The sequence below is a fragment of the Armigeres subalbatus genome, chromosome 1, assembly GCF_024139115.2.
Source record: "Armigeres subalbatus isolate Guangzhou_Male chromosome 1, GZ_Asu_2, whole genome shotgun sequence".
Lineage (NCBI taxonomy): Eukaryota > Metazoa > Arthropoda > Insecta > Diptera > Culicidae > Armigeres > Armigeres subalbatus.
Window position 1 is genome coordinate 262,060,084 of NC_085139.1, and position 18,115 is coordinate 262,078,198.

Genomic DNA, 18,115 nt, shown 5'->3' on the forward strand with positions numbered 1-18,115 from the left:
CACGGCAAAATCAAATGGGGTTGTTTGCAACCACGAACCCGCGTTTGTGTTGGTGAGAAATGTCGGCGAGACCCTAATTATGGCCGTTTTCATTCTTTTAGTGCTTCGCTGCTGGCTGTGACGATGACTGCGGCTGTGGCTAATGGAAGGGACAGTAAATATTGAAAAGAATTACAATAATGATAATACAGTCAAAGGTGATTGCTTCTGTTCACCAACGAAATATCACAAAACAAACCATGCACTTCTTGATGGCAGCAAAATCACTTGCGTTAGTGTGAGAAAGAAACATCGCATATGGAATTGAAACCAGTGTGATGGGGAGGATCTGTTGTTTATGTTTATGGTGGGTGGTGGCGCCTAAAATGTTGACAGCTTCTTGATGAGAGAAACTTTGCGATGCCAGCGCCGCCACGAGATTGCCACTTGTGTTGCATTCCAAAATGACCGTTAAATTCCTTACACACGATTGAGAACGGACTTGTATGTCTGTTCTCTGTGATTCTACTATCTATAGTACAAACGACCCAGCGACTGAGTTATTTCAGGTTTAGCGTGTATAGTGCTTGAAGGTAAACACCACATGCAATTCAATATCGGTGAAGAGCAGTAACTTTCTCGGCAATTTCTCAATATTCCTCAATATACAGCCCTGGTGAGAACTATGGTCGGGACTGTAAGTGAAACTGTGCACCATGGTCCACCGGAAATAAGGGTGAATGGTCCTCCAGAAATTTAGGGGGTTTGGTGTCCGGCCCTGCAAGCCAGCCTTTAAAAAAACTTATGCAACAAATAATCAACAAAAGAGTACGAACCGGATCAATCAGTGAAGACCACTGCGACAAAAATGGACCAGCGATCGGAAACTCGGTTCGTGGAACTGCAAATCTCTCAACTTCATCGGGAGCACACGCATACTCGCCGATGTGGTCAACGACCGTGGATTTTCATCGTAGAACTGCAGGAGGTTTGTTGGAAGGGATCAATGGTGCGAACGTTTAGAGGTAATCATACCATCTACCAGAGCTGCGGCAACACACACGAGCTGGGAACAGCTTTCATAGTGATGGGCGACATGCAAAGGCGCGTGATCGGGAGTTGGCCGATCAACGAGAGAATGTGCAGGTTGAGGATCAAAGGCCGGTTCTTCAACTTCAGCATAATCAACGTCTATACTGCCGCTAACCGCAACTCGAACACATCTGTATATGGAGGCCCATATATAGATGTGCTCGACAACCGCCCACACTCAGGAAGCACTGATGATGATAAGGACGCATTCTACGCGCAGCTGGAACGTGATTACGTCAGCTGCCCAAGCCACGACGCAAAATTAACGCCCAGAGCGACTGGAGCAACCTGATGTCGCCACTGCATACACGCAGCATCTCGAAGCAGCGTTGCCTGAAGAGGGTGAACTCGATGGGGCCCCTCTTGAGAACTGCTGGAATACAGTCAAAGCAGCCATTAACGACGCAGCGGAGAACAACGTCGGGTATATGGAACGAAGTCGACGGAACGATTGGTTCGACGAAGAGTGCAGACAGATTCTAGAGGAGAAGGACGCAGCGCGGGCAGTCGCGCTGCAGCAAGGTACCCGGCAGAACGTGAAACGTTATAGACGGAAGCGGAGACAGCAGATCCGCCTTTTTCAGGAGAAGAAACGCCGCCTGGAAGAAGCGGAGTGCAAGGAGATGGAACAGCTGTGCCGTTCTAAAAAAACACGCAAGTTCTACCAGAAGCTCAACGTATCCCGCAAAGGCTACGTGCCGCGAGCCGAAATGTGTCGGGATAAGGATGGGAGCATCTTGACGGACGAACGTGTGGTGATCGAAAAGTGGAAGCAGCACTACGAGGAACATTTGAATGGCGCTGAGAGTACAGGCAGTGAAAGTCAAGGCAGCGGAGGAGATGACTACGTCAGATCAGCGGACGATGGAAGCCAACCAGCCCCCACCTTGAGGGAAGTTAAGGATGCGTTCCAACAGCTAAACACCAATAAAGCAGCTGGTAAGGATGGTATCGGAGCTGAGCTCATCAAATGAAAAGCAGACAACTCGCCTGCATAAACTGATAGTCAGAATCTGGGAAACTGAACAGCTACCGGAGGAGTGGAAAGAAGGGGTTATATGCCCCATCTACAAGAAACGCGACAAGCTGGAGTGTGAGAACTTTCGAGCGATCACCATCCTTAATGCCGCTTACAAAGTGAATGAGTTCGTGGGAAGTTATCAAGCCGGCTTCGTTGACGGCCGCTCGACAACGGACCAGATCTTTACTGTACGGCAAATCCTTGAAAAATGCCGTGAATTCCAGGTCCCCCACACCAGACCGCGTAGAGCTATGGAAAATTATGGACGAGAACAGCTTCCCTGGGAAGCTTACCAGACTGATCAAAGCAACGGTGGATGGTGTGCAAAACTGTGTGAAAATTTCGGGCTAACACTCCAGTTCGTTCGAATCACGCCGGGGACTAAGACAAGGTGATGGACTTTCGTGCCTGTTGTTCAACATTGCGGTAGAAGGTGTCAGAACATTTACAATGGTGGCAGAACTGTACACCCACCTGAAACATGAAGCAACAAAAGTTGGACTGATGGTGAATGCGTCGAATACAAAGTACATGCTAGTGATTGGAGTCGAGCGACATGGCCCGCCTGGGAAGCAGTGTTACGATAGACGGAGATACCTTCGAGGTGGTCGAGGAGTTCGTCTGCCTTGGATCCTTGCCAACGGCTGATAACAATGTTAGTCGTGAAATACGAAGGCGCATCATCTGTGGAAGGCGGGCCTAGTACGGGCTCCAGAAGAAACTGCGGTCAAAAAAGATTCGCGACCGCACCAAATGTGTCATGTACAAGACGCTAATAAGACCGGTAGTCCTCTACGGACATGAAACATGGACAATGCTCGAGAAGGACTTGCAAGCACTCGGAGTATTCAAGAGACGGGTGCTTAGGACCATCTTTGGCGGTGTGCAAGAAGACGGTGTGTGACGGCGACGAATGAACCAAGAGCTCGCCCAGCTCTACGGCCAACCCAGTATCCAGAAGGTAGCTAAAGCCGGAAGGGTACGATGGGCAGGGCATGTTGCAAGAATGCCGGACAGCAACCCTGCAAAGATGGTGTTCGCTTCCGATCAGGCAGGTACGAGACGACGTGGAGCGCAGCAAGCGAGATGAGCAGACCAGGTGCAGAACGACTTGGCGAGCGTGGGGCGTATTCGAAGATGAAGAGATGCGGCCTCGAACCGTGTATTGTGGCGTCAAACTGTTGATTCAGTGTTATCTGTTTAGATGTAGACTAAATAAATGAAATGAATGAATGGCGTAAACAAATGAATTTTCTTTAAAGAAAGTCCACCAATCACGTAACGTAACTTGTAATAATTTTCGATTTCTGTTCCTTTTGTCTTAGTTGTGGAACTTTACACTTCGAAAGTAGTCTTATTTCGGCCAAAGATACGGATTTGACATCAGAACTTGAAGATTCACATGCTTACTCTTGCCCCACCCGTCCCTGCGTACTTTTACCCCACAGTCCCAAAATTTATTTAAGTAATCGTTTTGACTTCTTGGAAAACCAACCGGATTGGTGTTCGGCACCATAAAGTGCTCTAAATAATAGGTTATCGAAATGGTATAATGTTCACCTGATTGAACGTATAGGGTGGGTGTACCAATTGTCGCCATACATAAGAAGAACTATTTTTAAAAAAATAATTAGAAGGCATGTGGGTGAACTTTATATATCGAGTGAAAAGTTTTACTTCCTGCTCCTTAGAACAGCTGTGAAAACCACAATAAAATTTGTTATTATCCTCAAAATTGATTAATCCATAATAGGAACGCATGCACCAGTTGTGGCACTATTCTTAATTTTGGTTCCTTATTTGGCAAATCCCATTGTTTTCTTATGGGACTGGCCAAATAGGGACCACTAGTGCGATAACTGGTGCAAAGGACGTCAAAAATTAAGCAAAATCAATTTTTACAATTATGCTTTGCTTGTTTTGGAGGAAATCAAAGGTGTTATCGTATCATATGAATATGCTTTATCGATATGAACTTGGTTTGTGGTGATTTGATTGGCCATTTGGCATATAAAGCACTAGTGCGACAACTGGAGCCACAACTGGTACATCTAGCCTATATGGTCATGAAATACTAGTTGCGAAAACATAATTATTTATACAAAGGGACCAAAAAATTATCTAACTCCATATCTCCCTTGTTGTTTATTAAAATCGTTCACAATTACACATGATTATAGTTGGCCAGAATACCTGTCAAACTGATGCAGTGCTGCTAGTTTATCTATTTTTATTACTTCAAAAAATCGAAAACGTACTCTTACCCCACGCGCACTCTTGCCCCACTCTACTCTACACCAAACAAAATATTTTAGTAAGAACCAGAAGTAATAAGCTTTCTATCCATAAAAAAAAATATTGTAAATCGATCCAGTGGTTCAAAAGTTATGATTTTTTTTTTAAATAAAATAAATTGAAAAACGATTTTTCTGGTAACCCTATATCGAACATGGTCACCCTAATAGAAAAATTAAAAAATACGGGTCTAATTATTTTCGATAAAGAACATACCAAGCAAAATTGGACAACTTTTTTTTTCAACTTTATTCTTCTCCCGTGGAATCGCTGTATATCTCCAAAATCACATTTTTCTAAATCCGTTGCTTTACTCCCACAGCTCTAGTGAAAAATTGAACACAGATACAATATTTTGCAATGTCCAGAAACTAGAAGAGATGGCTAAGAGGTTGGTGAAAAAACTGAGAAAATCCGAAAAACTGAGATACAGCCATTTGAAAATTTAGTTAAATACCTACAACGATTTTCTGCACGAATGTATCCGCGTAAGTATTTTTAGCGAATAAATCCTAGTGTTAATCAGCCGCTGGGTACCAGACAGAAGCTGATTGAGCCTCCTGGTGAACAGACGCTCGAGACGTACCTTCTCACTCTAGCTGATGTCAGAAGGACAACAGTGCCCAGGCTGCACTACCAGCTAAGTACACAACCCTTAGCTGGCGGTCTTTTGTCATCGGACGACCCGTGGAAGCGTGAGAAAGGAACTTGTGGGTACCAGAGCTATGTTTGGCGTTTTTTACAGTTAGCAGTGAGAAATGAGAAAAGAGCAGTAAGATGTTACAAATCTCACTCCTCATTTATTACTGTAAAAAGTGAGTAGACGTCTCACTTCTCACTTCTTATTTCTCACTTCTCAGTGTGAAAAATGACAGTGAGTAGTATGACGTGACTAGTGAGACGTCTCACTTCTCACTTCGCACTACTCACTTTTCACAGTAAGAAGTGGGAAATAAGTAATGATTTCTTTTCAATTTTATTTTCTTACTTTTCGATTCCTTTTTTTCAATTTTTACTTGTCATAAGAGGAGTTTGTACCTTCCCATTTAATTCCACCACTTAAATGGGAAGGTACAAACTCGTCTTATGACAAGTGAAGACATTCCACTAAAAAGCACAAAATAATTGAATCATTTGTTTGAGAAACTGCATAAGTCCATTTTACACTATTTCGAGAAAACAACAAAAAACTGTTTTTGAACAAATTTGCACCGAATCTTTCGATTTCTTCGATACAGATCAATAGTTTTTGGCAAAACTCAATACCCTGGGGCACTTTCAGTCCAAAAAATGTAAGCACAATTGCTCTTCAAAGTACGTGGACATATCACAGTGTTTTATTTCGTCATTTTCACGATCGAAATTCAAAAACTCGAAAAGTGTTGATTTTGTATATAGGGTTTATTCACAGAAGTTTCAAGATATTTAGGAGCGCATCTTTCGATAAAAACAGTTTGATGATTAATCCTCCTTAAAGTGAGTTGAAAAAAATATTTTTCCACCAGAATGAGAAAGACAAGTAGTATCTTCCGTAAAGTTGTAGCAAATGTTAATACGAGCAACTTTGCTGAACATCCCGAGTTTCTATCTCTTATATATAACAAACTTAAGTCGTTTTATGTAAAACCCCAATAAAATCTTATTTTTCATTCTAACTCTTTCCAATGATTTTCCCATTTTCCGTCTCTTCTACAAAGTTGTTAAACAAGCAAAATTACATGTTTTTGCTGAACATTGTAACATTTCATCTCACATACAACAAAAGTTATCGTTAAATTATACATATTTTTAGAGGTTTCTCCACTTGTGATTACTTTCTTAATTGCAAAAAGTCGCAAATTTCTTCACGATATGCTGAAAATCGCTTATTTCATTTTTATACTGACATTGAAAACTTTTGTCGACAAGAGTCTTCTCGAATGCTGTGTTAAAACATGTAAACCTATGAACAATCATAATATTTGAATAACTTTTGTTTTTTAAGAGATAGAAAGTTACAATGTTCAGCAAAAACATGTAATTTTACTGGTTTGACAACTTTGTAGAAGAAACGGAAATGTGAAAAAATCATTAGAGTTAGTTTAATTTAAGAGAATGATTTTAAGGATTTCCACATAAAATCATTCTTTTAACTTAAACTAACTCTAATGATTTTCACATTTTCCGTCTCTTCTACAAAGTTGTCAAACCATTAAAATTACATGTTTTTGCTGAACATTGTAACTTTCTATTTCTTATAAAACAAAAGTTATTCAAATATTATGATTTTTCTTAGGTTTACAAGTTTTAACACACCATTCGAGAAGACTCTTGTCGACAAAAGTTTTCAATGTCAGTATAAAAATGAAATAAGCGATTTTCTGCATATCGTGAAGAAATTTGCGACTTTTTGCAATTAAGGAGTAATCACAAGTGGAGAAACATCTAAAAATATGTATAATTTAACGATAACTTTTGTTGTATATGAGATGGAATGTTACAATGTTCAGCAAAAACAAGTAATTTTGCTTGTTTAACCACTTTGTAGAAGAGACGGAAAATGGGAAAATCATTGGAAAGAGTTAGAATGAAAAATAAGATTTTAATGGGGTTTTGACCCTTCCTTCGGAAGTGTCTATAATTTCACTTTGTATGCGTTACGCAGGTGTGTTACGTATTAATCTATCATAAAATCTCGTGAATTATTAAATAAAATGTATGGTATTTGAAACAAATTCACTTTGATATTGAAAATATAATTATAATAAATGATATGATATGGAAATATGCCTATTTTTTTTATTTGTTTCAAAGAAACAAATGATTTTAATTGAGGAACATATAGAAGCATGTACAAAAAATCTTCTCAGAAAAGCAAAAACGTGAAAATTGAAAGGGTTTTCAAAAATTTCTTCAATGAAAGCTAGATAGCAAATGTGAGCATGTTTTGAGACACTAATAGACCACTTATATGCATGTATGTGTGCGAATGTGTGCAAATTCTGAAATTTACTACCATAAAAATCTAGCTCATTTTTAAGGTATTGAACAAGTTTAGTTTTACCAAATTAAGCATCCATAAGGCGAAATATATGTTATTATTGAACGCTATTGAGTTTCGCTCAGATCAATGACTGATTTAGTTAGTTCTGGATTAATTAATATCGAGGGCTCTGTGAATTAAGAGTGCAATATATGCAACCAGCGTTACGATTGTTACTAACCATGTCACAATAGTTATTCAATCCGACGAGCTCCTTATAGATAGGCAGCATGAAGTACAGTACGTTATCATTCGTTGAGTTGTCACTCAATCCATGACATCCGCCTTTGGGTAGACAATTATTTTGTAACTTTCATGGTAAATCGCCGTGGGAAGCTGAGTAGTTTTATCTCGTTTTAAATACTGGAGACTGGAAAAAAATTCCTTATAACTAAGGAAGGGTCAAAATCTCACTGTAGGTGGATTAATCTGGGTTTTACTTAAAACGACTTAAGTTTGTTATATATAAGAGATAGAAACTCGGGATGTTCAGCAAAGTTGCTCGTATTAACATTTGCTACAACTTTGCGGAAGACACTACGTGTCTATCTCATTCTGGTGGAAAAATAATTTTCTCAACTCACTTTTAGGGGGATTAATCATCAAACTGTTTTTATCGGAAGATGCGCTCCTAAATATCTTGAAACTTCTGTGAACAAACCCTATATCCAAAATCAACACTTTTCGAGTTTTTGAATTTCGATCGTGAAAATGACGAAATAAAACACTGTGCATATGTAGTTTCTCAAACAAACGAAATTTTTTCATACATTCCTGAACAAAAAAATTTTTTTCGTGTTTTTTGCCAGAATACGTATTTTTGAACGAGGATTCAAAATATATAAAAATCTCATTTTGGCCAAAAATGTTACATATGCAGTTTCTCAAACAAACGGTTCAATTTTCTTAATTCAATTTTTAGTTGATAATTATTTAAAAAATAATTATTAGTAGCACATACCCTTATCAATCTATGAAATCTATAGTCAAGCATATATGATAGGGCGAGTTATACCCTGCATGCAAAGTTTTTATTAGAATGTGTTTGGGTGGCTGGGTTCGAATCCCGGTGCCGGTCTAGACAATTTTCGGATTGGAAATTGTCTCGACTTCCCTGGGCATAAAAGTATCATCGTGCTAGCCTCATGATATACAAATGCACAAATGGTAACTGGCTTAGAAACCTCGCAGTTAATAACTGTGGAAATGCTTAATTGAACACTAAGCTGTGAGGCGGCTCTGTCCCAGTATGGGGATGTAATGCCAATAAGAAGAAGTTTTAAATTAAAAGTTCCTAATTTTGAGAAAAACCGCGTTAGATGACTTTCGCCATACAAATTTCATTTTGATTCATTTTGATTATTTTCTCACCTTCCACCACTCGAAGAGAATTTTATGAACAAAAAAATTACATCGGCCTAAATAAATAAAGAAATAAATGGAAAATCCCTCGTCCTGCTGTTCTTAGGGTAGTTACTGATGGCACCATTTGGCAAACGATGACACTCGCTATCAATATCGTAATCAGTGCCATGCTCGTTCAAGCGGCAAATTTTAAATTAAGTCGCAGGGACCCGGTCCTTTGAATCTGTAATGCATGAGTTGGATGCAGTAGCGCCTCATCTGATATTCACTGCCCTCATTCATGCGGGAGCCTAAAAAATAACCTCGATTCGTTTCATCATCGTCAATTTTCCGGCTCCAAGATGTCACGCCGTCACGATGATGGGCGACCGTCCATCAGTCAAGGTGAGATCGCACATTTCATCACCCGGCCCAACAACTGCCATTGTGCTCGTGCACGCCACCTGAGAATACGACGTACTCAGGTCCGGAATTGGAATTGGGGGGACGAACCTTCGCTCCCGCGCGCTCCAACCCACTTGTCACCAATTAGATGATGGATGGGACAAACACTCTCTGACTAACCTGGACAGATCTGGACCAACGGAGGGAGGGGGCAGCCACGAGTAGGATGACGATGATGAGCAGGTGAATAAGTTATAAAGTTTCATCGCCACAAACATGTATTTTTACCGCCACCACCACCGCCGAACCATGCGAGTGAAGAGGGGAACGGTTTCAACTGTCCTGGATTCCATCATTCTTTTTTATCATGGGACCTGGGAGGACGAGTTCCTTAGTTTGTCATCAGCAGTAGAACAACGGCCGAGGGAAAATGGGAAACTTTTCTCTCTTTGCTCTTTTGATACCGGCAATGCAGTGGATGATGGTCGCCTTTTACACTTGATCTTCGCGTGTGCACGGAGGCAGGCCATCATATGAGGGACCAAACTAGCAAAGGTGAAAAGTTTTTTTTTTTTTGCTTTTCTGATGAATGGTACAAAAAATGGTAATGATGTCACGTTTCTTCCAGCTTGCGATGACATTTGGTTGAAAAGAAGAATAGAACCCTGGCTGGATGGAGATGAATGGGTTGGAGTGAGTTATGGGATGCTGTAAGAAGGCGAACGCAGTCAGTCAGCAACTGCACTGCGAAAATGAGAAACTATTTTGTTGGTTTCGATTGCTAAACAGGGCTATGACGTCTGAATAATATAACATAAGTTATAATAACTTGGTACTAAGCATAATGAGTAATACAATTTGGATAAGTTTCGATGGAAAAGGTTGTGAAACCTTAATCGATGAACATGTTACTCAATTTTTTGGCACTGCACAATGAGAAAAAAAATTCCATGACGCGAATAAATTCAATATCTCGGTTAAGTATGGGCGGATTGCGTTGAAATTTTGACACAAATCGAAGAGCTTTAGGAGGAATCATGCGAAGGTGGTTAATTTCTGGAAGATCTTGGCATTTTGGGAAATACTTAGAAAATAATAGAATGTGGAGTAAAATAAGAAATATTTTAGCTTTTTTAGTCGTGCGGTGGACAAAATAACTCCACTCGATTCCCTGAAAAATTCTAGATTATTATGTTTTGTCGATTATTTGTAACTCCGAATCTTTCCATGATTCCCCAGATTTCTATGATTTGTGTTGAAATTTGAATAAAACAAAATTTACTATGTTTTGAAAAAAAAACCCAAATTTATCCACCGGTGGTGATGATGCCTTTCTCGATTCAATAAATATGTTGAATTCGAATTAATGTTGTAAATGCAGTGCTTATTACCTTCATTTCAGCGGTAAAAAAATTTGGTGCAAATCTAGTACGTTGCTTAAAAATTACTTACCGTGGGTTGCGCCACGGCTAAAATGATTAATGATTCAATGTGCATTTGTGTATTTGTTGATATAAAAATAAAAATATAATCCAAACTGCTTGATTTATTAAAAAACAAAAACAATAGTGTCCAACTAGGAGATTAGCTCCGTCGAATGAAACCAGTTGCACTCGAATCTGTCCAGCCCTTCTATATGAAACTAGACCTGTGCGTCGCCGCGCCACGCCGCCGCCGCCGGTGGTTTTACACGCGCCGCCGCCGCCGACGATATTGGGTCGGCGCGCCGCCGATCATAATTTTGCCACGCCGATGACTAATCGCAATAAAAAAAAATCATTTAACTTAAGTCGAGCCGAGCCAAGCACGAGACACTGAAAACGGCCTGATAATTGAAGTCGAAATATGTATCTGTGCAGAAATACAGCGTGGTGGAGTTAATTGGAATAATACTAAACTAGTCTTATGACAGTACATACATGTTGTTGAGGTGGATCTCGTCAAAATTCAATTTCAAATCTGTGTCTCTAAGTCGGTGTAGTGACATACATCGTCTTGGTTAATTAATAGGATGTTTGATTAGTTTGACAGTTTGAATGAGGCTTTATCTAGTATAATAATACAAAACTTGTTAAACTGATCTTTGGAATGCGTTAAGCCAAGGCCTGATTCAGTCGGGTACCTAAATTTGTTCATAAGCTTTTGTAGGGCCTGGATACATGCCCAAATCGTCCCCATTCCCCATAAGTCAGACGAATCTAAACAATAAATTAACAAAAACAGCAATAGGACACAATGTTGACATGATATTAAACTCGAATGTATGTTTGTTATACATTAAACAGTTCGGAAACATTGAAAAATTGGTGGAAATATAGTTGCCACTGCCCGGCAAGCGGGAAAACAGGCAACAAGAAAAATAAATGAAAGAATTTTTAAAATTAGGTTCTACGTAAAACCATTCAAGTCAAGGTCCTTGTTTTCAGAAACTTACGATCTGTTCGTACAAAACTGACATTTCATTTTTTTTGTATGGCTCAAATTCATCTGGGGTGTTACTAGGAAGCAAATAAAGCCACTACATGGGAAATAATAAGTAGAGCTCTTGTTAATAAATAGAAAAACATATGAATTGTTGGTGGCAATATAGTTGTCACTGCCTTAAGGGTTAAAGCATCTGGCATTGGTGCAGGTAAATTATTGCAGTTTAGAAATTTCATGTTAATTTGCACATTAGTTATTTTGACATTTTTTTTATTTATTTAAATCAATTTATTTGGTCAGTTTTCTTTGTTTTTAGATTTGTGCTACTAGGACAGTTGGCTTATAAGAACAAACTGATTTAGCAAAATAATTAAATCCCAACTGTGAATGCTTTATCGATTTTTTTGTTATAAACGCTTCTTATTTTCTTATTCACAGCCATTGTAACCCAGAACTGGGGCGTTGTCGCCTCGCTGTATAGTATTTAGTCAAATTATTTAGTTAAAACGTCAGGTATTTTCAAACATTACGAAAATTTAATTTTATTGTATTGTCTGTAAATTATTTAATACTGTATTGTAAAAGCCTTATTGTAAAATTCCTGGAATTTCTGAGAATATTCAAAGAAGTATCGTTTAAACATTCATTTATGAATTCCATCGAAAAATACTCCAGAAATTTGTTTTTCAAATAAATCAAGAAATTTATTTGATAATTCCTCCAGATAGTCCTCCGAAACCTTAAGATTTTTCATAACGGATTTCTTCAGAAATCCTTTACGATTTTTTTTCCGAAGTTGCTTAAGGAATGCTTTCGGATTTTGTTCCACGAATCCTTACATTCTCCTTCGGAGACTCCTTGAAGAATTCCTTTGGAAGTTTCTTTAGCAATTCCTGCGGAAATTTCTTAAGGAATTCCTTAAAAAAATCATTCATTGAGGATGTATTTGGATTTTTTTTGAGAATTTCTTCGGAAATTTTTCCTTTTGAAATTCTTCCGCCACTTTTTTCCTGAATCGCTGGAAAGAATTCTTCTAGATATCCATAAGGAATTCATTCAAAATTTGCCTAAGGAATTTTTAAAGAACTTCTTCCAGCAATTCTTTTAAAACATTCTCCGGGAATTCTTCTGGAACTTCCTGCAGGAATTTTTTTGAAAATGCCTTCATCTTTCCGTAAGTCTTTCAGTGCACTATGGTCCAGGATACAGATTTACGCGGAAAGATGCATTTTACGCCAAAACTATATTTTTTAGAAAAAACTGTTGTTCTACAAAATTGTTTGAAATAGTAAGGCCATCATTATGGTTCTACCGAAAAATAGGGTGGCCCATCATATAAAAAAAATTAGAATTTTTTTTTATTTCTCGGAATATTGACATGTTATGTTCTACAAAGTTGTAGCGCAGCTTATTCCAATAAATTTCGCAAAAAATTTTTTTTCTGTGGCTCTTTAGTTGGCTGATTTAGAGCAATTTTACCTAATTGGATTAGGGTGTACCTCAAGAAAACAGTATTTTTGATCTACTTTTTTTGGTTTAGATTTCTCGAAAAAGTCGTGTTCAGGTGACTTTTAGAGCTCAAAAAAATGCAACTTTTGATGGGTAAATATGCCCAATATCTTTTTCCGATAAAAAGTTATAATCTTTTTTCTGTCAAAATTACACTTTTTTCATATGTTGATATCTCCGGTTAGGGCAGACCAAAAAAATATATTTACACGGCATTTGAAAGAGAAATTAATATTCTTTATTATGTCAAAACATTGGGGATACGTTATTTTTTTATCTCAAGTTTTACAAATTTAACTAAACTCATGTTTTTTTCAAATAAATTAATATAACTCGACAACAGAAGAAGATACAGACGATATTCTTATAGCAAAACACGCGTTTTGAAAAGAAGATGACATTCGTGAGAAATGAAAAATAAAAAATGTACAGCTTTAACACTTTTTAAAAGTTTTATCATTATCATCGTATTGCAAGATTTACGAGAAAAGATGCATTTTCGGTCTGAAGCATACTTTTAAAAAACAAAATTTGTTCTACAAAGTTATTATGGATACTTGGGCCCTTATTATAGAGTTACCAAAAAATAGGCTGGGCCATTTTATAAAAATGTGAAATTTTTATTTTTTTTATTCTGCGGAATATTGACATAAAATGTTCTATAAAGTTGTAGCGCAGCTTTTTCCAATCAACTTTGCTATATAAACTTTTTATGTAGCTCTTAAGCTAACTTGTTTAGAGTAATTTTACTTACCAGGATTAGTGTATCCCTCAAAAAACAATATTTATGATCTGCTCATTTCATTTTTTATTTTTCACGGATGTCACCTTCTGAAGACTTTTGGGGCTTTTCAAAACGCATGTTTTGCTATAAGAATATCGTCTGTATCTTCTTCCGTTGTCGAGTTATATCAATTTATTTGAAAAAACATGAGTTTAGTAAAATTTACAAAACTTGAGATAAAAAAATAACATATCCCCAATTTTTTGACATAATAAAGAATATTAATTTCTCTTTCAGATGCCGTATGAATATATTTTTTTGGTCTGCCCTAACCGGAGATATCAACATATGAAAAAAATGTAATTTTGACAGAAAAACGATTATAACTTTTTAACGGAAAAAGATATTGAGCATATTTACCCATCAAAAGTTGCATTTTTTTGAGCTCTAAAAGTCACCTGAACACGACTGTTTCGAAAAATCTAAAATAAAAAAAGTACATAAAAAATACTGTTTTTTTGAGGTACACCCTAATCCAATAATGTAAAATTGCTCCAAATCAGCCAACTCAAGAGCTACAGAAAAAGTTTTATTAATAAAATTGATTGGAATAAGCTGCGCTACAACTTTGTAGAACATAACATGTCAATATTCTGAGAAATAAAAAAATATTTTCTAATTTTTTTATATGATGGACCACCCTATTTTTTGGTAGAACCATAAAGATGGCTTCACTATTTCGAACAATTTTGTAGAACAACATTTTGTTCTAAAAAATATAGTTTTGGTGTAAAATTCCTCTTTCCGCGTAAATCTGTATCCTGGACCATAGTGCAGTGTTTGTTGTTTATTTTTGGATTTTTTTTTTCGAAAATTCAATAAGTAACTACATCGCAAACTACTTCATTTTCAATAAATTTCAAAGGATTTCCTGGAAGATCTTTCGAAAAAAAAAATCTGGAGAAATCTCCGAAGGAAATCTCGGAGGTTTTTCGAATAATCTTTTAAAGAAGTCCCTGGAAGAATATCCGATGGAATTCCGGGCGGTATTTTTTGATTATTTAAGGTGATTATAGAATGAAGCCAGAAATCAGCCATTTTGAAAACCACGTGCTTTTCCAATATTTTTTTCAAGCGCACGAGATGAAAGAACAATAATGCGTATGAGGTTGAAATAATGGTAGATCGTTTGCTTAGTTATGCTGATCAATCATAATTTGTGTTTCGGCACTGTACGAAAACTATTCCGCCAGATTTGGGCTTTTTGAAATGTATGTAGATAAACGTGTGGTGAATTTAAAATTCACCACGGGCTTCATTCAATAATCACCTTAAGAAATGAAATTCTGGAGAAGTGCCCAAATAAATTTTTGGAGGCTATTTTGAAGAAATTTGTGTTGGGTTTAGTGTAGGAATTTCCAAATAAATTTTTAAAGGCATTCCCAAAAGAGAACCTGAATGCATTTTCGAAAATAATTCCTGAAGGAACTTCTAAAAGAGTTTTTGAAGGTAAAATACTTCCCTAAAGAACTCCTAAAGGAATTTCCAGAGGAATCCATAAAGGTATTTTTGAAGGATTTTATGATAGAATTCCCGAATGAATTCTCAAATGAAATTACGAAGAAATTCCTAATAGAATTTCAGAGAAAATGCCTACTGGTATTTGTGATGTAATTCCAAGGTTTCTTCAAGAATTCCTTTGAAATTTTCCACAGTAATTTATTCGCAATTTCCTCCAGAGATTCATTTGAAGATTCGTTAAGGAATTCCCTAGGAAATTTCCTCAAAAAGTTCTACAAAAACGAATTCCAGAAAGTTCTTCGGAAATTCTTTCGGATATTCTATAAAATTTACCTCAGGAATTACGTCAGAATTCCCTCCACGTATTCCTTTGTTTAAAAAACCTTAGGAAATTCGTTACAGTTCGTTCTTTTTAAAATTTCGTAGGAAATTGCTTTAGGATTTGCTTCATAAAATCCTTTAGGAATTTTTTCGTAATTCCCTTAGAAATCTTCCATATAGGTATACGTTCCAAAAATCATTCGCAAATTCCTTTTGAAATATCGACGGAAAATATTTTAGAATTCCTCTAAAAATTCCTTCAGAAATTCATTTATAGATAGTTTTTGATAGTTTGCTTAGGAATTTCTTTGGAAATTAATATGGAGATTTCCAGCAATTTTTCCGAAAAATGTTTTAGGAGTTCTTTCGGAAACTATTTTATTCTTTAATAAATTTTCTGAATGAAATCCTAAAAGAATATTGTATGGTTTTACCTGTGGTTTTACTGAAGGAATTTGCCAACGAGAATCTTAATGGTTTTTGAAGAAATGCTTATATGAGTTTCCGCAGTTTCCATAGGGTTTTACAAAGGAATTTCTAATGAAACGTAAAAAAAATCGTAGTTCTATTGAGATTTCTGCATACAAGAGTGCAAGGTGGGGAGTAAACTGTCCATTGTGGTTGTAACAATTGGATTCCATCGTGAATGTCCTTCCAGGATCCAAGGGTCACAGCAGGTGAACGAACTGCAAATTCTCTAAATATACTAGATATGCAGCCGCTTAAACATTGCCTAATTGTATATGTAACTCAAAGAATAGTAGTTCGAATTTTTCTGAAATTTAGATGTATTGAGAAGGAAATCGACTGGAGTTTATCAAAATCCTGAATTAGGAAAACTTTTGCAAAAAATATTAACAAATTAGTCCTTTGACACCGAAGTCTCATTCTCAATACTGCTCAAGGGTCACGAAAAGTGAAGCAGGATTCGTTTTTAAATTTTGATTCATCAACATCAGAGAAAAATAAAATAGTTCTACTTTAAATAACATTTTGAGATCTGGTACTTATTAGTTTTGCTGGTAATTTACTATGAAATGTGCTTTTTGATGATCGACAAACATAGAATATTACAAATTTAATCCACTGAAGTCGACTTCTATACGGGCGATTCGTACCGTGTGAATCAAATCCACGTGAATTCAAAAATCCGCGTTAAAATTGATTTTTTAGCCAATGATTTTTTCATTCACGCCGGTTCACGCCGCCGCCGCCGCCGCCGATAAAAGCCAACGGCGCGCCGCCGCCGCTGGGGCAAAAGTGACCACCACGCCGCCGCCGCCGATTATATGACCGGCGCACATAGATGAGATGGGTAAGACATCCGTGGATGAATTATGAAAATCGGTCAAAAGACGCCTGAGATATATCTTAAACCTGTTTGAAAATTTAGTTCCCATGGTTTTCTGATCACGGTATTCGGCGTGTTTTTTGCCAAAAATACTACGCCTCAAAATACGTCAGATCTCACATGGAACAACATACTCAAATATAACTGCTCACTAGCGCCGCCTCTCGGAAGAAGTGCTCATTAAACTGAGCACCGCTTTGTCTTGGACATCCTGAACAATTTTGCCGAATACATCTTGGGAGTTGGTATGAAGGATCTCAAGCTAGAGCAATATTTCACACATGCAAAAATATTGCAAGCATACTAGCGCCGCCTTATTGTAAAATTCCTAATTATTTTTTCCGTTAAAAGGCATTCCAGTGAGTCCAGATGAACTCTGCTAAAGATATAATTTTTGAAAATTTCAAATTTGTGCGATAGGAATATTTACAATGCAGATAATATTAAGTGTGTAACGCAAATGTCTTTTACCCAAACCCAATTGACGCTATTTGAGCGTGTAAAAGAGAAACGTCAAATAAAAACGAACTTTGTTTTTTTAATGTTGTTATTCTAAACGAAGCCGCACACGCGTTCTGATTTGTCTCTTATTAGAAAGAATCTCAAAAGGTTATGTGCCCAGTTTTCGCAATACGGTCGTAATATAGTAAAAGTTTTTACGGTTTTTTTTTTCGTCCTTCCGAGATTTAGTTCGGAAAAAGAAATCTGCGTCGCGCGTAATGGAGGAGGAAACAAAAAGTTGTCGAATCAAGCCATTCGATGGCGTCGGTTTCAACAATTGGAGCTTTCGCATGCGAGCTTTTCTCCAGCAGCTGGAAGTTTTACACTGTGTGGAGAAGCTTGCGGAAGAAGAAGAATTTTGGAATACTCCAGTGACAGCGGTGGCTGAAGTGAAAGCGGCGAACGAGATCAGGAAAGAGAAGCGTGAAAGGCAAGACAACAAAAAATGTCGATCTGTGCTTATACAAGCGGTGGCTGACAGTCACCTTGAGTATGTCAAGGACAAAATGTCGCCAAAACAGATCTGGGACGGTCTCCACGATATCTTTGAGCGAAAGAGTATCACTAAAACCGGTTTTTGCTGAAGCGGCAACTTCTCTCGATACG

General features: G+C 37.4%; 1 protein-coding gene across 1 annotated transcript in view; it reads right to left on the reverse strand.

Moving 5' to 3' along the window:
* Positions 1-9,424, reverse strand: part of LOC134207275 (uncharacterized) — a 28,085-nt gene extending 18,661 nt beyond the window's left edge. Inside the window, exon 1 of the mRNA XM_062683000.1 lies at positions 9,339-9,424. Coding sequence (XP_062538984.1) covers positions 9,339-9,424 — 86 coding nt within the window. The remainder of the gene's footprint in view (positions 1-9,338) is intronic.
* Positions 9,425-18,115: the final 8,691 nt, after the last annotated feature.